We start from the raw sequence: 22,871 nt of genomic DNA, 5'->3' as shown, positions 1-22,871 counted from the left end.
TCAATTTCAAGGGAATTTAGCTATTTGCAAAGCTCATAACTACTAGTGGTCAATTGTTAATTTTGTAGATACAGGGATCAAGAAAGAAACCAATGACTCATTAGATATTTTACAATAATTTACACACCTGATGTCCTCACACTTCCTTTTCAGAGCCAACTGCCAAGAAATTGTGCTGTTGTGTGTTTGTGTGAAATGAATCACAACAGGGTAAGAGAAAGGTTAGTTATTAAAACAATCAAGCATTCACTTCAGTTTATTCACAACCCATTAGAGGACAGCAGGACTTCCTTGGTACCTCTGCAACAAGACTTATAATCTACAGAGGAAATCAATTTTTGAGGTTGTTTTAAATATTAAAAGTACCTTTCTTTAATACAAAGTCCTTTAATTTTAACTGACAGGTCAATTCTAAAACTTTATTTTGAAAAGAAAATGGGGAAGAATTTGTCTTGAGAATTTAAAGAGATTAAAAAAAAATAAACCAGATATTCTTAAAAAAAAAAATCAACCTGATTTTTTAGTGCTAATGAAGTCCTGGTGACAAAATAGTTGTCTTTTTGATTTTATCACAAAAAATAAACTGGTAGTGACAGGATATGATGGAGAGATTTGACATCCTGGCAAATCACTGTCATTGATTCAATTATTCTAATTCTGAATGAGAACTGTATACAGTGCGTGTTTATGCTACACTGGGCTTTTTTTTTTTTAAGTGACTGACATTCATCATATTGGTGAGACAGTTTTAAAAACCTAGTCTTTGTTTTCGACAATGTTGTCAAGAGAAAATAGAGTATAATTTGTGGTATATTAAAAGGAGACTGCTTAAAATGCTAGTTAAAGGTACTTTAAAATATTCTAATTTATTTGAAAATTCAATTTCTACCAAAAGATGTTAAATATCTTTTTAAAAAACTGGAGTTCTTAAACACACGCAAGCTGCTTTCTGGCTTCCACTGTTTACCTATGGCTCATCAAACCCTTCAAGACTATGGACCCATGACACCAAAGCCTAGTGTTTTACAGGAAAACCTGCTCCATATGCTGTGTCCCCGAGACATTTTGCATGGTCAGATATCATTTACAGGCTCAGCCAGTGCTCATGGTTAACAAAGGCACAATGGAAGTCTGAGTGTGTCTCAGTTACTCACGTTGTCTTAGACCTATATTATATAACTTGCTCACCAGGCTTCAGTACACATCTCTAGGACCCTGGCATTAGTGGAGCTGCCAGCTTGAATTTTGTCTGCTGACATAATGTTATAGTGCTGACCTCAATTATCCAGAACTTTAGAACAGCCATCCACCCAGAGTCTTCCTGTCTGCTTCCCATCAAGTCCTGGATGTATTGTCTAATGTGGTGGGTAATGCAGACTGAATCACCACATATGATTTTTGTCTTCACCATTTTCAACAAAGGGATGCACAAATGCTAACTCTTTCAAATACTAGCAAACAAAACATTCTTTGAAAAAAAGTCTTGGCAGTGACTTTTTCAAAAACAAAGTGATCTGAAATGTATTCACACACAACTTAAATTCAATGTTCTACACTCTATGGCGTGTGCCATGCCTGTTACCATAAGACACAAGTCACCATCATCCCATTGCTATAGTCCACTTGAACCAACGACAACTCTAAGACAAACTGTATTTTGGGGATTTTCTGGGTGTTTATTTAAAAGTAATTAGTATTTTTTAAAAAAAAAAACCCAACAGCAGCTAAATGTCAAATGGCAGTATTTCTGCCATATTACGTTTGTACAAAAGTCAGTAGAAAAAATAAGTCATGAAACAACTCAAACTTAAGGATGGTGGCTCCACTTTGTGACCTTGTATTTCTCAAAGTCTGGAGGGTCAGATCATTAAGACAAATATTTACATGAGCTACTAGCAATCCTAATCAGAGTGTCAGATAACTTCGCACTCGGTGACTATGGAGGGTCCCTAGAAGTCCAGGTGCTTCTTGCCTTCGGCCATGGAGCTACAGCCTGCACCCAGCCGCGCGGTGGATGCTGCCAGATCCTGTTTGCTTGAACGGCCCACTGTGTCTGACAAGTCTGGAGGCAAATGCAGTCGCTGGGCACATGGTGAGAGAAGGAAAAGAAGAAAAAAATTAATTTTGCTTTCCCGCACACTCAGAATACAATATTATGCTCTGTTGATCAGCATTTAGTCTTGCATATGAAATCTCTGCTAAAACAATTCCTCCGACGAAGCCCATTACCATCACGTTCCCTTCTTACTAGGGTTTTACAAATTACAGCAACTGTTAGAAACTGGACAAAGATTCTCAGTGGAATGTCTTCAGAGTCCCAAACTAAATCTATTAAGATTTTTCTTTCTTAGGAATGAAAACATGCAAATGCACAAATTAAAAAATATCATACAATTATAGCAGTTTTTTTTTTCTGGTTCTGTTTCTGCCAGGGTCTTAAATGCTTTTTAATTAACTGTAGCTTTTCAGGAATGGTGGATTCCCACAGACCCTTGCTTCGTTTTGTGTCTAAGCTGACCTAATGATTCAATTTCATTACTATACTTTTCTAGGAATGTGTATTGTTCACAGCAGTACTGGCACAGGGAGGACAATGGTGCTGCACTGCAGTGCTTTTCCTATGCACAGGTGAGCTGGCCATAGCATCTACTACAGGTTTGTCTTGTGTACAACATTGGAATAGACTTTCAAAACTGTACTTTGGCTTTGAATATCCCCTAGATCCAACCTTACTTAAGCAGACCCACCCCACAGCTGAACTGCAGAGGTTTCTGTGATTAGGAAGAGATACACATACTTTTAAAAGACTGCTTTTGTTTGGAAAGGAATATAAGCCATGGTTGGTGGTGATCACTGTTAATCCTAGTACTTGGTAGGCAGACAGAGGTGGATCTCTGAGTTCTAGACCAGCTTGGTCTACAAAGCTATAGTTTTAGAACAGCCAGGGCTACACAGAGAAACCTTGTACCTTCTCCACCCCAACCCTGCAAACAAGGAGAAAGGAATATGAAATTATTTTAATTATCAGTTCTCTGTCTCTTTCTCTCTTACACACAGAAACCCAAATTTAGTTGGGAGGTAGAGGTAGGCAGATCTCTGTTGGCCTTACTTAGAAAGTACATTCCAAACTAGCCAGGGCTACACAGTAAGACCCTGTCCCTGCCCCGACCCCTCAATCCAAATTTAAGGAAGAAGGAGTTGACTTTCCAGATCAAACACATAGACTTTTTTTTTAAATCATTGTTACTCTCTATTTAATATAGTAAATCATCCATTCACAAGGCATTTCTATTGTATTAGGTATTATCATAATCTAGCTACAGATGATTTAAAGTCTATAGGAGGATAGGTGTAGCTACAGGAAAATACTTGCCATACAAGAGGGACTTTGGTACCTGTACTGGCTATTTTTGTGTCAACTTGACACAGCTGGAGTTATCACAGAGAAAGGAGCTTCAGTTGAGGAAATGCCTCCATGAGATCCAACTGTAAGGCATTTTTTCAATTAGTGATCAAGGGGGAAAGGCCCCTTGTGGGTGGGACCATCCCTGGGCTGGTAGTCTTGGGTTCTATAAGAGAGTAGGCTGAGCAAGCCAGGGGAGGCAAGCCAATAAAGAACATTCCTCCATGGCCTTCTGCATCAGCTCCTGCTTTCTGACCTGCTCGAGTTCCAGTCCTGACTTCCTTTGGTGATGAACAGCAATATGGAAGTGTAAGCCGAATAAACCCTTTCTTCCCCAACTTGCTTCTTGGTCATGATGTTTGTGCAGGAATAGAAACCGTGACTAAGACAGTACCCGTAGATTTTAGAATCTGCAGGGGTTATAGAACTACTCCTTGATGGTGACAAAGGATGACTCTCTCTGTTGCGTGAGGCACAAAAAGGAGGGCAGTACCACTGGTATGACAGGATAGGGTTCTCTCATAGGCAACCCACCCGAGACCTTCATTGGGAAAACTCTCTTCCAAAAAAAAAGCTAGGACTGTTTTTTGTCAAAATGTTTGCTCACAAGCATATGTTCCTGCTAGATGCTTCCCTGATGAAAGGCCTCCTTGTTGTCATGTAAACACAAGCTGTATGTAAATAATCAAAATATTTAGAAACATTTAAGATAATTTATGAAAAGGTACTTTTTTGAATTGTTTGTTTCAAATATGAATGCATTTCAGACGGCAAACACTGCTGTACCGATAGATGCATGGTCAGCAAAGATGTCAGGTGAGAGAAGGGGGTGTGGAAACCTGGGGTGTTAACACAGAGCTGTCCATTTCATCCACAGCACACAGCCTGTCAATCATTAAGCAACTGTTTGTTTCTTGAGTCTCAGATGAGACTTATTTGTTCCCAAATGATTCTTTCAGTTCTTTGGATTCTGTTTGTTACATAGAAGATTTCAAGCAGAAATGAAAGAAAGCAAGACAGGCCCAGCAGTCTCCGGGAAAGCAACAGCTCCTGGGTCTGAGGCTACAAGTGTCTGTGTAAGGACACACCACTGTCCAGAGAAGCAGCAGGAGGGAATGAGACTTTTAATTGTATCTGGGTTTTACTGTAAGAGCTCACAGTCACCAGTGGCAACCACAGAAAAAAAGGAGCAGCAGACATGCATGGTTGGAATGATTTGAAACTTAAGAGTTACAACGTGTGTTTCCAATGCTGGAACCTATCAAATGGTATGTAGTAGCCTTATGGAATGAACTCAATAAACAATCTATAAGGCGGTTCCACAAAGTGGTTTCCTTATAACTTACTTATATAAAGAAGGCAACTGCAAAAATCACCCTCATAGTGAACTCTTCAGGTTTTTGATCCAAGAAAGGCAGGGGCAGAGGAGAAAGCTTTACAGAGATGGGTCCTGAGTAAGGGACCTAAATGATGGCCTCAGTTCTGACAAGGAGAATGGGATTTGCACAATGGCAGGAGCAATATTATGTAGGTAGGGTGTGTTTGGAGGCTCAGTCTGTATGGAAAATCAAAGCAGGAAAGCAAGTGTAATTTATCCAGGACTAGCAAGATAAAACATATTGTAGGAACGCAACTATTTGCTTAGTGACTGCCTAAGCACTTCTCTTTCCACCTACCTCTTCTCTTCCCCTCCCCCACCCCCTCTCTCTCCCTCCCTCCTCTCCTAGGCAATGAGTGTTAGCCAATTGGCTGAATGCCCATCTTTGGAAAAAAGTGACATATGACATGCTTGGAAATCTTTTGGATTGAATGGCTTTGAAGAAAAGTCAAATACTCATGTGCTACTTCTGATCAGAAAGACTTGGGTTAATATGAGTAGCCAATTCTGGCCAAACACTTTCCTATAAAGCTGCTTATATATTCTTGAAGGCCCAAAAGTGGGCTAGGCAATGTGTGTGTGGTGTGTGTGTGTGTGTGTGTCTTGCTTTTGCTGGCTTCTTGAATGTGGTCACCATGAGATGTAGACTCAGGAGCAGAATGTTGTGTTCATTCTTTCCAAGCATCCCCTGTGTGTACCACATCAGTGTGATATGAAGCCAGGAAGAAAGGAGCTCAGGCTATGGCCTGGCCAGTTGTGTCAGGAAGCTCTCCTCTGAGGCTTCCAAAGCCTGCACACATTCCACACGAACATGCTCAGGTGCCTCTGCATCCCAGACCTGTCTTCTGAACAAGTGTACTGCATGGTGACCTTCTCATGATAACTGCTAGGCTGTAGTGTAAACGTTTAGATGTTGAGATTTAATTGAATAAATTTAAATAAAAAACAGACCAAAATACAAATGAATAGGATGAATGCATGAAATATTCTCAGCATTATAAACCCAATCCAAACAGGCCACATCCGGCCGGATCAGCGCCGGGGTAGCAGGAGCGCAGGGTTGCCTGACACCCGCCAGCTACCCACGACTCCCGCCGCAGGATTTTGGGACTGCTGGTGAGTGGAACACAGCTTCTGCTCCAATCCAATTGCGCGGGACCTGAGACTGCATTAGTTAGGGAAGCAGAAACCGGCCTGAGTAGGGCCACAGGCCTCATCCGGCCAGATCAGCGCCGGGGTAGCGGGAGCGCAGGGTTGCCTGACACCCGCAAGCTACCCACGACCCCCGCCGCAGGATTTTGGGACTGCTGGTGAGTGGAACACAGCTTCTGCTCCAATCCAATTGCGCGGGACCTGAGACTGCATTAGTTAGGGAAGCAGAAACCGGCCTGAGTAGGGCCACAGGCCTCATCCGGCCAGATCAGCGCCGGGGTAGCGGGAGCGCAGGGTTGCCTGACACCCGCCAGCTACCCACGACCCCCGCCGCAGGATTTTGGGACTGCTGGTGAGTGGAACACAGCTTCTGCTCCAGTCAAATCACGCGGGACCTGAGACTGCTCTGGTTGGGGAGAGAGAAATCCGGCCTACATAGGGCCACAACCCTCTTCCGGTCAGAAAAGCACCGGGGCAGCTGGGGCGCAGGGTCTGCTGACACTCGCCAGCTACCCACAACACCCGCCACAGGATCTTAAGACTTCTGGTGAGTGGAGCACAGCTTCTGCTCCAATCCAATTGCACGCGGGACCAGAGACTGCATTAGTTAGGGAAGCAGAAAAACGGCCTGTGTAGGACCACAGGCCTCTTCCGGCTGGACCAGCACCGGGGTACCGTCAGCTACCCACGACCCCCGCCGCAGGATTTAGAGACTGCTGGTGAGTGGAACACAGCTTCTGCTCCAATCTTTAAACAGTGACAACGATAACAACTAACCCCAGAGATTACCAGATGGCGAAAGGTAAACGTAATAATCTTACTAACAGAAACCAAGACCACTCACCATCATCAGAACCCAGCACCCCCACTTCGCCCAGTCCAGGGCACCCCAACACACCGGAAAAGCTAGACACGGATTTAAAAGCATATCTCCTGATGATGATAGAGAACTTCAAGAAGGACTTTAATAACACACTTAAAGAAATGCAGGAGAACACTGCTAAACAGGCAGAAGACAATGAAGAGAAAGCACAAAAATCCCTTAAAGAATTGCAGGAGAACACTGCTAAAGAGTTACAAATCCTTAAAGAAAAACACGATAACATAATCAAACAGGTAGAAGTCCTTACAGAAAAACAGGAAAACACATCCAAACAGATGATGGAAATGAACAAAACCATACTAGACCTAAAAAGGGAAGTAGACACAATAAAGAAAACCCAAAATGAGGCAACACTGGAGATAGAAACCCTAGGAAAGAAATCTGGAACCATAGATACGAGCATCAGCAACAGAATACAAGAGATGGAAGAGAGAATCTCAGGTGCAGAAGATTCCATAGAGAACATCGGCACAACAATCAAGGAAAATGTAAAATGCAAAAAGATCCTAACTCAAAACATCCAAGAAATACAGGACGCAATGAGAAGACCAAACCTACGGATAATAGGAGTGGATGAGAATGAAGATTTTCAACTCAAAGGACCAGCAAACATCTTCAACAAAATTATAGAAGAAAACTTCCCAAATCTAAAGAAAGAGATGCCCATGAACATACAAGAAGCCTACAGAACTCCAAATAGACTGGACCAGAAAAGAAATACCTCCCGACACATAATAATCAGAGCAACAAATGCTCTAAATAAAGATAGAATACTAAAAGCAGTAAGAGAAAAAGGCCAAGTAACATATAAAGGCAAGCCTATCAGAATTACACCAGATTTTTCACCAGAGACTATGAAAGCCAGAAGATCCTGGACGGATGTTATACAGACACTAAAAGAACACAAATTACAGCCCAGGCTACTATACCCAGCCAAACTCTCAATTAACATAGATGGAGAAACCAAAGTATTCCACGACAAAACCAAATTCACACATTATCTCTCCACGAATCCAGCCCTTCAAAGGATAATAACAGAAAAAAAACAATACAAGGACAGGAACCACGCCCTAGAAACAACAAGAAGGTAATCCCTCAACAAACCTAAAAGAAGACAGCCACAAGAACAAAATGCCAACTTTAACAACAAAAATAACAGGAAACAACAATTACTTTTCCTTAATATCTCTTAATATCAATGGACTCAACTCCCCGATAAAAAGACATAGACTAACAAACTGGCTACACAAACAAGACCCAACATTTTGCTGCTTACAGGAAACTCATCTCAGAGAAAAGGATAGACACTACCTCAGAATGAAAGGCTGGAAAACAATTTTCCAAGCAAATGGCATGAAGAAACAAGCTGGAGTAGCCATTCTAATATCTGATAAGATTGACTTCCAACCCAAAGTCATTAAAAAAGACAGGGAGGGACACTTCATACTCATCAAAGGTAAAATCCTCCAAGAGGAACTATCAATCCTGAATATCTATGCTCCAAATACAAAGGCAGCCACATTCATTAAAGAAACTTTAGTAAAGCTCAAAGCACACATTGGACCTCATACAATAATAGTGGGAGACTTCAACACACCACTTTCACCAATGGACAGATCATGGAAACAGAAACTAAACAGGGACACAGTGAAACTAAGAGAAATTATGAATCAAATGGATCTGGCAGATATCTACAGAACATTCTATCCTAAAACAAAAGGATATACCTTCTTCTCAGCACCTCATGGTACCTTCTCCAAAATTGACCACATAATTGGTCACAAAGCAGGCCTCAACAGATATAAAAATATTGAAATTGTCCCATGCATCCTATCAGATCACCATGGCCTAAGGCTGATCTTCAATAACAAAATAAATAATAGAAAGCCAACCTTCACGTGGAAACTGAACAACACTCTTCTCAATGATACCTTGGTCAAGGAAGGAATAAAGAAAGAAATTAAGGACTTTTTAGAGTTCAATGAAAATGAAGCCACAACATACCCAAACTTATGGGACGCAATGAAAGCATTTCTAAGAGGAAAACTCATAGCTCTGAGTGCCTCCAAAAGGAAACTAGAGAGAGCACACATTAGCAGCTTGACAACACACCTAAAAGCACTAGAACAAAAGGAAGCAAATTCACCCAAGAGGAGTAGACGGCAGGAAATAATCAAACTCAGGGGTGAAATCAACCAAGTGGAAACAAGAAAAACTATTCAAAGAATCAACCAATCAAGGAGCTGGTTCTTTGAGAAAATCAACAAGATAGATAAACCCTTAGCCAGACTCACTAGAGGGCACAGGGAAAGCATCCTAATTAACAAAATCAGAAATGAAAAAGGAGACATAACAACAGATCCTGAAGACATCCAAAACACCATCAGATCCTTCTACCAAAGGCTATACTCAACAAAACTGGAGAACCTGGATGAAATGGAGAAGTTCCTAGACAGATACCAGGTACCAAAGTTGAATCAAGATCAGGTTAATGATCTAAACAGCCCTATATCCCCCAAAGAAATAGAAGCAGTCATTAATAGTCTCCCAACTAAAAAAAGCCCAGGACCAGATGGGTTTAGTGCAGAGTTCTATCAGACCTTCAAAGAAGATCTAATCCCAGTTCTTCACAAACTATTCCACAAAATAGAAACAGAAGGTACTCTACCCAACTCATTCTATGAAGCCACAATTACTCTGATACCTAAACCACAAAAAGACCCAACAAAGATAGAAAACTTCAGACCAATATCCCTTATGAATATTGATGCAAAAATACTCAATAAAGTTCTTGCTAACCGAATCCAAGAACACATCAAAACAATCATCCATCCTGACCAAGTAGGTTTCATCCCAGGGATGCAGGGATGGTTCAATATACGGAAATCCATCAACGTAATCCAGTATATAAACAAACTCAAAGACAAAAACCACATGATCATCTCGTTAGATGCGGAAAAAGCATTTGACAAGATCCAACACCCATTCATGATAAAAGTCTTGGAAAGATCAGGAATTCAAGGCCCATACCTAAACATGATAAAAGCAATCTACAGCAAACCAGTAGCCAACATCAAAGTAAATGGTGAGAAGCTTGAAGCAATCCCTCTAAAATCAGGGACTAGACAAGGCTGTCTACTTTCTCCATACCTATTCAACATTGTACTTGAAGTCCTAGCCAGAGCAATTCGACAACAAAAGGAGATCAAAGGGATACAAATTGGAAAAGATGAAGTCAAAATATCACTTTTTGCAGATGATATGATAGTATATATAAGTGACCCTAAAAATTCCACCAGAGAACTCCTAAGCCTGATAAACAGCTTCGGTGAAGTAGCTGGATATAAAATTAACTCAAACAAATCAATGGCCTTTCTCTACACAAAGAATAAACAGGCTGAGAAAGAAATTAGGGAAACAACACCCTTCTCAATAGTCACAAATAATATAAAATAACTTGGCGTGACTCTAACTAAGGAAGTGAAAGATCTGTATAATAAAAACTTCAAGTCTCTGAAGAAAGAAATTATAGAAGATCTCAGAAGATGGAAAGATCTCCCATGCTCATGGATTGGCAGGATCAACATTGTAAAAATGGCTATCTTGCCAAAAGCAATCTACAGATTCAATGCAATCCCCATCAAAATTCCAAATCAATTCTTCAACGAATTAGAAAGTGCAATCTGCAAATTCATCTGGAATAACAAAAAACCTAGGATAGCAAAAACTCTTCTCAAGGATAAAAGAACCTCTGGTGGAATCACCATGCCGGACCTAAAGCTCTACTATGGAGCAATTGTGATAAAAACTGCATGGTACTGGTATAGTGACAGACAAATAGACCAATGGAATAGAATTGAAGACCCAGAAATGAACCCACACATCTATGGTCACTTGATCTTCGACAAGGGAGCTAAAAACATCCAGTGGAAGAAAGACAGCATTTTCAACAAATGGTGCTGGCACAACTGGTTGTTAACATGTAGAAGAATGCGAATCGATCCATTCCTATCTCCTTGTACTAAGGTCAAGTCTAAGTGGATCAAGGAACTTCACATAAAACCAGAGACACTGAAACTTATAGAGGAGAAAGTGGGGAAAAGCCTTGAAGATATGGGCACAGGGGAAAAATTCCTGAATAGAACAGCAATGGCTTGTGCTGTAAGATCGAGAATTGACAAGTGGGACCTCATGAAACTACAAAGCTTCTGCAAGGCTAAAGACACCATCAATAAGACAAAAAAACCACCAACAGATTGGGAAAGGATCTTCACCTATCCTAAATCAGATAAGGGACTAATATCCAATATATATAAAGAACTCAAGAAGGTGGACTCCAGAAAGTCAAATAACCCCATTAAAAAATGGGGCTCAGAACTGAACAAAGAATTCTCACCTGAGGAATACCGAATGGCAGAGAAGCACCTGAAAAAATGTTCAACATCCTTAATCATCAGGGAAATGCAAATCAAAACAACCCTGAGATTCCACCTCACACCAGTCAGAATGGCTAAGATCAAAAATTCAGGTGACAGCAGATGCTGGCGAGGATGTGGAGAAAGAGGAACACTCCTCCATTGTTGGTGGGATTGCAAGCTTGTACAACCACTCTGGAAATCAGTCTGGCGGTTCCTCAGAAAATTGGACATAGTACTACCGGAGGATCCAGCAATACCTCTCCTGGGCATATATCCAGAAGATGTCCCAACCGGTAAAAAGGACACATGCTCCACTATGTTCATAGCAGCCCTATTTATAATAGCCAGAAGCTGGAAAGAACCCAGATGCCCCTCAACAGAGGAATGGATACAGAAATTATGGTACATTTACACAATGGAGTACTACTCAGCTATTAAAAAGAATGAATTTATGAAATTCCTAGCCAAATGGATGGACCTGGAGGGCATCATCTTGAGTGAAGTAACACAATCACAAAAGAACTCACACAATATGTATTCATTGATAAGTGGATATTAGCCCAAAACTTAGGATACCCAAGATATAAGATACAATTTGATAAACGCATGAAACTCAAGAAGAATGAAGACCAAAGTGTGGACACTGTGCACCTTCTTAGAATTGGGAACAAAACACCCAGGGAAGGAGTTACAGAGACAAAGTTCGTAGCTGTGATGAAAGGATGAACCATTTAGAGACTGCTGTATCCAGGGATCCGTCCCATAATCAGCTTCTAAACGCTGACACCATTGCATACACTAGCAAGATTTTGCTGAAAGGACCCAAATATAGCTGTCTCTTGTGAGACGATGCCGGGGCCTAGCAAACACAGGAGTGGATGTTCACAGTCAGCTGTTGGATGTATCACAGGGCTCCCAATGGAGAAGCTAGAGAAAGTACCCAAGGAGCTAAAGGGATCTGCAACCCTATTGTTGGAACAACATGATGTACTAACCAGAACCCTGGAGCTCTTGTCTCTAGCTGCATATGTATCGAAAGATGGCCTAGTCGGCCATCAATGGAAAGAGAGGCCCATTGGACTTGCAAACTTTATATGCCCCAATATAGGGGAATGCCAGGGCCAAAAGAATGGGAATGGGTGGGTAGGGAAGTGGGGGGCGCTATGGGGGACTTTTGGGATAGTATTGGAAATGTAATTGAGGAAAATATGTAATAAAAATATATAAAAAAAAAAATAAGTCAGAATCTCGGCTGACTCACTCGCATGTCCTTCAGCGTGGGATGGATACATGAATCGTGCCTTTCCATACAATGGAAGGTAACTAGCAATAAAAAATGAATGCACACATACCAACATGAGTGACTCTCAAAAGTCCTGAACGGAGTGAAAGACAGACCTAAAAGTCTACTTCCTGTGTGTGTCCATTTACGAGAAGGTCAATTATAGTAATAGGAGTCTCTCAGAACTGGGGATGGGATGACTACAGAGGTTGCACAGGGGACATTTTGGAGTGATTAAAATGTGTTACATCTTATATACTGTGGCAGTTATGTGATTACCGAAACTGTGTACCTTTTAATGGTGAATGTCACCGGAGGCAGGTCAGATCTCAATAAACAACAGCCAGAAAAAAAAAAAAAAAAAAAACCCAATCCAAGGATTCCTCTGTCTCTTTATATCTGGGGGCCTGAGAAAAGGCAAAGGAAAAATGGAGCTTTTATCCTGTGCTGAAGAGTTGTTCCACCAGATTCTGTTTCCTCAGATTCGGGGAGGGAAGGACTGTGCAAATGAGGCAGGGGATGATATTTGGATGCTGCAAGCCTGGTTTTTCTCTTAGTACCATGTATATATATATATATATATATATATATATAAAATTATGGGTAGAGGTGTGGGAAAGGAAAGACCTCTCATGATTCCCACAGGAGGCTGGGGAATGTGCAGGGATGGATCCGATGCGATCAGTGGATTCCTTTCTCTACTATGCATGGAAGGAGACAGTGCACTAAAACACTCAGGAGCTTTCGCTAAAGGTGTCTCCACTCCACAGGAATTCCACAGGAAGCCCAGACTAGAAGCAAGCAGCAGACATGACCGCTCTGTGGACCAGGGCTTCCCCAGGAAGGCAGGACTTTACAGTTCTTCCACAAGGCCCACCTCTCCTTTGTGCTGGGCTTAGCCACTATGTATTTATCCCTTCTGGCCAGCATCCTACTGACCCTAGAGGCACATAGACATGGACTTCCTGGCTCAGTGGCTCCCTTCCTAATCCTGTCTCTCCCGGACTCCCAGACCTGTGCTCAGCATACGTAGTCCCCAGACAGAAGGGTCAAGATAATGAATGAAGATTACATCTGGATTTGAGATAAACTGAAGGTAAATACCCACTGAAGTAAGACTAATCAATTTATATGTTTCATGTTTGCTAAGAGAAAACCAGCAGGCAATGTGTGTTTCCTGAAAACAGTTGACAGAGTCCATTTAACCCTTAGCAGATGGGCAGAGGTTCTTTTACAAACTTTTTGTATTCCCTGGAAAGCCAGTTTGTGTTGCTCAGAACTACAGAACATTAATCTTTGAGAATGATTTCCAGTACATTTTAATTTTCTTTTAAATATAACAAATTTGAGTGAAGACTGGTGTATACCTGATATGTTCTGTGTTGTCTCCCTAACTGAAAATCTGCCACTCTGCCCTGCCAGAGACAAAGCAGAAGCCATGTTGCAAGAGCACTGGTCATGGAGGTGGAGTGACTGTGGCTCCCACCTCTGTCTGTCACTTTCAGGGTGATCTTTGATAAGCCACAGTGTGCTTATCCGTATGAAGGAACGACTGTGCCCCCACAAGACTGCCATGGAGACCAAATGCCATGTGCAGATACTTTATGAACTATAGAGTACGCTACTAACACAGTTAAACCTCTTTCTCTTAAAAATAGGTTTTAGGGGACTCAGAAAAATATATGTAGTGTAACGTGATAAAAACAAGTGAGTTTATTAGGGCAAGGAGGTGAATCTATAAGTAGAACTCACTGTACATAACTGGCAGCAACTCAGTTGCTGAGTTGCAGGCAGTAAGCCAGAACTTCAGTATTAGTGAACATTAACTTCACTGAAGCTCTGTACATAAACACAAAGGAGCTGCACCCACAGTTCCTTGCTTGGCATTTGGGCCAGAGCATGGCTGTATTTAAAAGATATGATGGTTTGAATAAGAAATGTTTCCTATAGTCTTAGGCATTAATATTTGATTCCCAGTTGGTGGTGCTGTTTGGGGAGGCTTAGATGGTACAGCCTTGCTGGAGGAACTTTGTTTCTGGAAGCAGGCTTTGAAAGCGAATGCTTTACATACTAGTTTGCCCTGTGTTTCACGCTTGCCTCTCTAGCTGTCATGCCTGTAGTTTGTTGCCCAGTGTCCCTGCCATCATGGATGTACTCTAACACTCTGGAACTGCAAGTCCAACTAAACTCTTTCTTACATAAGTTGCCTTGGCTACTGTGTTTGACCACAGCAACAGAAGAGTAAGCAACACAGAAATCAATTCAAAGGAGCCTGATATAGCTGTCTCCTGAGAGGCCCTGCCGGTGCCTGACAAATACAGAATTGGATGCTCACAGTCATCCATTGGACAGAGCACAGGGTCCCCAGTGAAGGAGCTAGAGAAAGTACCCAAGGAGCTGAAGGGGTTTGCAGCCCCATAGGAGGAACAACAATATGAACTAAACCAGAGCTCCCTGGGACTAAACCACCAATCAAAGAAAACACATGGTGGGGCTCATGGCTCCAGCTGTATATGTAGCAGAGAATGGCCTGGTTGGTCATCAATGGGAGGAGAGGCCCTGGATCCTGTGAAGGTTCTCCAGTATAGGAGAATGCCAGGTCCAGGAAGCAGGAGTGGGTGGGTTGGTGAGCTGAAGGAGGGGGTTGGGGATAGGGGATTTTCAGGGGAAACTAGGAAAGGGAATAACATTTGAAATGTAAATAAAGAAAATATCTAATAAAAAATGAAAAAAAAGGGGACATCAATTCATCCACATCATCTTAAAAGCCTGTCTTTTGCAAGTCTTCACTGCTCACAAAATGGCTAATAAAGGGAATGTCAGAATATGAAGCTCCTCCACTTGGGTTCTAATAGTCATTTTTCCCATTATTCACAAAAAGGGGAGGAAACATGAACAACAAGCATCCATCCCACGCCCCTGCAGAGTCTTCGGATGTGCCGTGCCTTCATGTACAGAAAGCTTGTTGGCTTTGTAATCATACTCTGGGATGCAGTGAGCTTGGGCTAAGGAGCCACGACTGAAACACTCCTGTCCAAGCCTTGAAAAAGTAGAAATGTTACTGCTTACAACTGCCTGTAATCCCAGGTCCAGATGATCTGATGCTTCTGGCCTCTTCAGGCATTTGATGTGTGTGTGCATGCGCGTGCACACACACACACACACACACACACACACACACACACACACACATCAAAATAGTAAAAGTATATATATGTATATTTTCCAAAGGTTGAAGTGCATTCGTTCTCCACTTTACTTCATGAGCAGGCAATGTTGAGCACAAAGGATAGGTCTGCTTTCTAAATAAGGGGATCCACTTCTGGCTCCAAGATCGATGCTGAGTAGAGAAAAATGGTGGCCAAAAAACAGGACCTGGAAGTTGGCTATGTCACTTTTACTCACAGCTACAGGAAAGGCTGCATAACAAAGCCGTCAGCATCTAGGAGTACACAGTTGTAGTGAACCACAGCTCACTGCTTGGGGTTGCAGTTTAGTTTTTGACCAAGGAAACACTCATGTGGTGCCCCCTAGGAGCCTAGAATGTAGGGGGATAAAGCAGTGTTCTCTTGTTCTAGCTTGTAGAGAGATTTCTCTTTCCGCAGCAGAGAGATGAATTCTCTAACAGAGTCAAAGGGAAAAGGATGCAGCAGGCTTGAGACACTTGTCATTATTACAAGGTTTCAGACTGTTGTTTCAGTTAGTAAAAATGTCATTGTTTATGCTATTATATAATAATTATTTGGTGTAGGGTTTGGTAATGTGTGGGGTGTGTGCATGTGAGTGTGAGCATGGTATAGCCAAAGTAGGATACTACATGTCTTCTTTGACTCTTCACTCTTTTTACCTTTCTCACTGAACTAGAAGCTGCCAATGTGGCTGGTGGGCTGGTCAGCCCACAAGCTTTGGGACCTACCTGCTTCTGTTCCCTAATGCTGAAGTACATGCACAGGCAGCCATGCTTGGCAACTGAACTCAGGTCTTCACATTCATAAGGCAAGTGCTCTTACCCACTGATCCACCTCTCCAACCTCTAATTATTACACTTTTACATTTATAGTATTCAATAATGATTATATTATTATAACATTATATTGCAAGCATTCTATACTCAATTAAAACCCTACAGTGTGGTACACTTCTGCTCAATTTTTCATGAACTGTACACAGCTCATATACAGCCTGGCCAGAGGGAACAATGCCAGAACAGTGCATCCCCCCTTCTTTTCTTTTTAGATTTGCAAGAGTTCATTTGCTAGTGGCTAGGTACTTCTGGAAAATATTCTGCCACACATGGTGAGGTTTTTGATTTATATGTTTATTTTCTTAAGGTCCAATTCCTTCTCCAGGTTTAAAATTAAAATAGTTTCAATTGGTGTCATATTTTTATTCTATTCTTTGAATTAAGAAATTCATTTGGTTTTGGTTTTTCTTGATTGATCTGAAAGTTAGACAACATCTCAGAGCTGGAACACTGCACATTGGCTGCCCATTGAAAAATGCTCAGGTGTGCAATTATTTTGACCGTCAATTATAACTGACAGTATTGTCTTGTCTCCAAATCTGCTTTCACCTCTCTGAAAGCAGACTGTGAAGAACTTACTTGTCTAAACAGAAGTGTGATTTGTGAAAAGGCATGTGTCTGTGGCAGAGATTGCTAGTTTACTCCCAATATCTATTCTCTTTTGAAAGTAAAAGAATCCCTGAATACTTGAAGGTCACATGGCCTCCCTGAATCAAGGCGACATTTCCCAGCTTCCCTTGCTCACAGATGAGGTTGAGTGACTGCATATTGGTCACGGCATCTTAGACCATGACTAAGTGCCATGGTTAATGTTAGAATGAGGTCTTTTTTTTTTTTTTTTTCCAGGGATTAGGCACTGTCACCTTCCTTTTTAGGATGGCTAGTAAACATTACCGAGAGTGCCCATATGCATCTCTTTTGGCCAGACTCTTTCCATGGACTGGATAATTAGGGGTAATGCAGTATGCATCTAAAATCTCTATCAGTCTCATAGTTGGTGATGACATATGCCTATAATCCCAAGACTCTGGAGGTAGAGGCAAGAAAACGAGGAGTTTTAGGCCATCCTTGGCTACAAACAGAATTGGATTACATGAGACTCTCTCTGTTCTCCTCCCAGAAAAGGTAAAACCTTTTTTGTATAGGCTACAAAGCCTATACAATTCCTGTTTTCAGGCTGTCCACTCATGAATGCACTGTGCTGACTCTGTGTGTACTTTGAAGCTCATGGCGTGGCTGTTAGTGGTCAGTATGAACATTATGGATGTGCAGGATGCTTGTGTACAAATACAGAAGTGGTTCCATTTATAGAAGAGAAAGGAGGTGGCCTGTAGAGCAACTTTCTCTGTCTCATGTTCTCAAGGAGAACTCTTATCCTAAATTCCAAGAAAAGTATATTTGTGAAAGGAAGAAGAAACACATTTAATGGCTTGACAACCTTAGAATGTTCCAGTATAGTTATGCTGTGCTTTTTTTGCAGTCTTGCTCTAGGCTCTGCAAGTGTTCAGGACATACCTAACTCCCTTCTTTTCAAGGTGGTGAAGCAGCTATCCTGGTCATAAATTGGAAGCTGTGTGTTGAGGAGAACAAAGCAAAGGACAGAATGAATCCAGGATCGTCTGGTCACCAAAGGAGCTTCGGTCACCCAACTGTGTCTATGTGAGAGATACAGACTTCTGTATTAACCAAGACATCATCGACACTGGATCACTGTAACAATAGTCTAACCTCCACCCAATTAATACTACAGATCTTGGCAAATGACACATGAAATATCCAAGTTCTATGATATACATATGCTTTGATTTAGTGGTTGGAAGATGGGCAGGAAGGTCAAAGATCTCAGATTGTGAGTGTTGTTCTTATCATATCTGAGGCAAACATTATATCCAGGTGGGGGGGGGGTGCTAACTTCTCAATCAAGCTTACTATTTCATGTGGTTTCAAGGTAGTCACATATAAAATAAAAGAGATAATAGAAAACAAGATTGAAGTCATAAAGCAGGTACTTGGTATTCACTCAAACTGTCTTCTGATGTTCCCTCCTCATAGCAGGGGCTGGACAGAAGTGGATGAGGTTCCTCCGACTCTATGTATCTGTGTACTAGGTTTGAAGGTGGAAGAGAAGCAGGAGCAGTTTTCTTGCTGTGTTAACTACTGCAATTGGCAGGCACTGATCCAGAGATGATTGTTCTGGCGTCAGCATTCAGTGAATAGACATTGGCTTCCTAAACATCAAGAAGTCTTTGAAGAAGTGGAGTTTGGACCAATGTTTAAGTGTCCAGCTAGCTGCTTCCTAAGGGTCAAGAAGCAGTTGCAGTGGAAAGTGGGGCTTTCCCAAGGTGGATAGCTGTGTATCCAGTCAGTAGCTTCAGTGGTATCTCCCAGATTCTACCCTTCACATCCTCCTGGAGTCTAGTTTGGTGGCAATGCCCCCAATATTCTGTCATAGATTTTCTGTCTGCATAAAATAATTAGGTGGTGTCTGTTTCTTGCAGAGAAACCCTAGTGCTACATGCAGACAAGCACTTTGGTTGGGATAATTTATACAAGGAACTTAGGGGAAGCAAATGGCCTGGGAACCTTCTATGGTAGTAGGTTTCTAATGCTGCAACTCTTTGATACAGTTCCTCATGTTGTGGTGACCCCACAACCTTAAACTTACTTTTGTTGCTGTTTCATAACTGTCATTTTGCTATGGCTATGAAAGTAAATATCTATGTTTTTCTGGTGGACTCAGGCAACCTCTATGGAAGGGTAGTTCCACCCCAAAGGGGTCATGACACAGAGGTGGAAAAACATTGCTCTAAGGCCTTGAGAGAATTGTATTGTCAAAGAAACCACAAACCTGGTCAGAAGCCTAGAGTTCAACCTCCAAAGCCCCACTGGTCCTCAAACTTCAAAGGGCATATCTTTCAACGGCAACTTCATATAACCATATTTGATAATGGCCACAGGAGTGACTTCTTAAAGGGAAAGGAAATAATAGATGAGAAAGAACCCTTCCCTCTATCTCTCTGTTCTTTTCAGGGTCTTATGTATCGCAGGTGAGGCCTAAGCTTGGTATGTAGCAGAGGATGACCTTGAACTTGTGGTCCTTCTGCTTTTCTCTCCTGAACATTGCTATTACAGTATTTTTCACCATAACCACTTCAAAATAACCAAAAACCAAAACAAAACAACCCCCCCCCAAAAAAAAAACCCAAACAAACCAAAAACCCCAACTAGATTCTGGAGGATTGAACCCAGGGCTTTTACACACTAAGGCTTTGTACTAGCCTAGCAATATCCTAAGACTCAAGGAGTATTTTTCTACAAACTGCCAAAGAAAAGAATTTTTGAATTTTTTAGATGGAGGGATTGTTTACCTATCCCTGATAAGGGAACAGATATTCATGGAAGAATATGAGCATGATCTTGGGTTCCAAAGGACTGTTATATTTGCTAGAGACTGATAATTGCCTGCCAACATCTATTGTCCCTTTTCCTTTAGTACAGAGATCTTGAATACCAGGCCATTAGGACTAACAGCTTCATTTTCCAGGCTTCCCTTGCAGCTAGCTTATGGACCATGTAACCAAGTTCAAAACAGTAAGAGAGCAGGAGTGATGTCACAACCTTAAAACACTGTAAAGAACGGAACTCTGGCAGTCTGACTTCAGTATCCATACTTTTATTCTCTATGTGTCAGACTATCTAAACATTAGAGACATCGAGCAAAATAGGCATAATCTCTGTTTTCATGGAACTCACTAGTCTAGGGGTAGTGTATAGTTCTACAGTCAAAGAACAAAAGCATAAAAGAACAGGCAAATGTGGAGCATGTGGATATAGAGGGATGTTCGAAAGGAAATGAAGCATTATGACACAGTCCTGGCTGCAGGTACCACTTTAATTGGTTAAGACCTTCCTCAAGAGCACATTTGTGCTAAGATCTTAATTTTGAGAAGGGGGTTAAGACCCAGGTGATGAGAATAAAGTTGAAAAGTTGTGAGGCAGGATTAAGCTTGGCATGTTTGATGGGAACAAAGATCCCAGCTTTTCTGTATCGTTAGACAAGTGAGCAAATGGTTATTTAGTGTGGCTTGCGGGAGGTAGCAGACCTGGTAGGGCTTGTAAATTATGAGAATTGATTTGGATTTAATCCTAAAGGGCAAGGGCTATTACAGAAGTGATAGAAACATTTTTCTATGGCTATTGATTATTTTCTTACTAAATCATGTGTAGAAATTTTCAATAATGGAAAACAACAGTTACTGTCTTAAGCATTTGTATTTTATGAAAGACGTTTTCAGAAAACGTACGAAGGTTTTGTTTTGATTCGGAAGAAACACTCCAGCAACAAAGTGACTCAAGCATCCAAGCATCCCCCCCCCCCCCAATTATCAGGCACTGGACACACAGGACAGAGAGAGCTCACAGATGTCCCAGGGTGTGCAGGGACACAGGGAGAAAAACTGCAGAGCCTGTTGCCACTATCACAGGCAAAGGAAGAAAGCAGGGGATCACGATTGTCACTATGACAGGTACCCAAGGGTACTTTACCTAGGAAGTCCCTTTTTCTGGTTGAGATGAATGAGAAAAAAACTTTAGGAGTAGTATTTTAGGGACTACCCATCAAGGTATCTTAAGGATAGTAAGATGGCTTAAGGGGAAAACCATCTGAGTGCTAAACTTAAAGAATTATTTTAGAAATAACTCAAACTGTTAATCACATGAGAATACCTTTGCACCCCATTTATTTCTTCCTATATAGCTTATAATATGGATGCTGCACCAGTGGTAGCAAAGGCAATTTGTCACTACAATTCAAAGTAGTGCCTGTTCCTTGCCATAATCTGAAACTGTACTCAGTGAACTGCTAATGCATAAAATAAGTGTTTGTATCCAGATCCGTTCTGAAATATTAGGAATTTTTAGGTGCAGCAGACCCATGATACAATTCAGGGGCTGGCAAAGGCAAGACTAACTGACCCTTAGCTATGGACTAGAATCCTAAGGTATGAAAAGGCAGAAACTAGACCTTTGCAATCAGATAGCTTTACAGATAGCTTAGGGAAGCATGTCACTGTGAGCCCACTAGCTAACTTCCAGAGCTGGCAACTCTGGAGGAGAACTCGGCCCAGAAATGTGGCAAGCATACACTTTTATACCCTGGACAGCATACCCAGGAACATGCGTTGGTTTCCTTTTGGCTGCAAGCAAATGACTCCTGCGAGCATAATGGCCGAGTGTTTCTCTGTGTAATGCCTGTAGTGGATGCAGAGCACCATTCTCCAAGGCCCCGAGATAGTGGATGAAGTGCTCAGTGGCAGTGGCGACATAAAACATCCTGACAGCTCTAAATCTCCCAACTACTCTCCAGTTACTTTGAGATCCCCATATTTAAGGGTCTGCTGGTTCCTGGGTATGAAGAAAGAATTTTTAATGGGGCCAAATGTAGGTATTTACAAGGGGGAATTGTGTTTTTTTATTTTTTTTATTAGGAGCTGCCTTATGTTCAAGAGTTGTATTTACTTTGTCAGGCTCGCCAGAATTAGAAAATCCCCATTGCTAGGCAGCCTAGAGTGCACATGAAGTATTTCTGGGCATTCAGAACTGAAGCATGTGCTGCCCAAAGGCAGGTTTCATTACAGTGTGTTATTTAGTTCTCTTTCGTCTCTCCATACTCCCACACCCCGACACAGGAGCACTTCTGTAACAGGGAATCTTGGTTACTTTCTGCTGTAACATATTTACATGATTGAAACTCAACAATCAACACATCTGTGAAGCCTGAGGGACAGGCACACTTTAATGGTTTCTTGAAGCAAGCTGATTTCCTGGAGCTCTTAATCTTTATTCTGTCCTGCATGCATGAACAAGCTCTCTTCTACTGTAGGTATTTGACACAGTCTACCTGGTATGAATGTGAATGAAAAGAAAATAACAGAAAATTAATTTTATGTTTTATCTTTGCCAAACCATTCCTGATTTTTTCACCAGTTCAATGTGCACTGCAGACTGGGCTATTATTTCTGTCACAGTGTGTTAGATCTCATACAAATGTAGCTAGGTAGTAGTAGGTTTTTGGTTTGACAAGATGAAATGTGGCTTGCTGTATATTGATTGGACAAAAACAGGCCATAACGAACGGAGAGTATCTATTATAGCCAGGGTTTCCTTACTCTTCATGGGCAGACAAGTCATACCCTTTCAGGCGGTGAGCACTTCGACTCAACTAACAGCCAGGCGATGCTGGGGATGCTGCTGATTCATGCTGTTGTATGCATTCTGAGTATTACATGTGTATTCCCATGGTCTCAGTAAAATTTAGAAAAGAACTGATATG

At 41.6% G+C, this 22,871-nt stretch overlaps 1 protein-coding gene across 1 annotated transcript in view; it reads right to left on the bottom strand.

The window, feature by feature from the left end:
* Positions 1-222: 222 nt before the first annotated feature.
* The window catches only part of Elp4 (elongator acetyltransferase complex subunit 4), a 224,480-nt gene continuing 201,831 nt past the window's right edge, over positions 223-22,871 (bottom strand). Inside the window, exon 10 of the mRNA XM_021154303.3 lies at positions 223-2,081. Coding sequence (XP_021009962.2) covers positions 1,950-2,081 — 132 coding nt within the window. The 3' untranslated portion in view covers positions 223-1,949. The remainder of the gene's footprint in view (positions 2,082-22,871) is intronic.

This window comes from Mus caroli, unplaced genomic scaffold (genome assembly GCF_978045245.1).
Source record: "Mus caroli unplaced genomic scaffold, Mus_caroli_1 scaffold_2, whole genome shotgun sequence".
Lineage (NCBI taxonomy): Eukaryota > Metazoa > Chordata > Mammalia > Rodentia > Muridae > Mus > Mus caroli.
The sequence above is the reverse complement of the archived record's forward strand: the minus strand, read 5'-3'. Positions and strand labels throughout refer to the sequence as shown.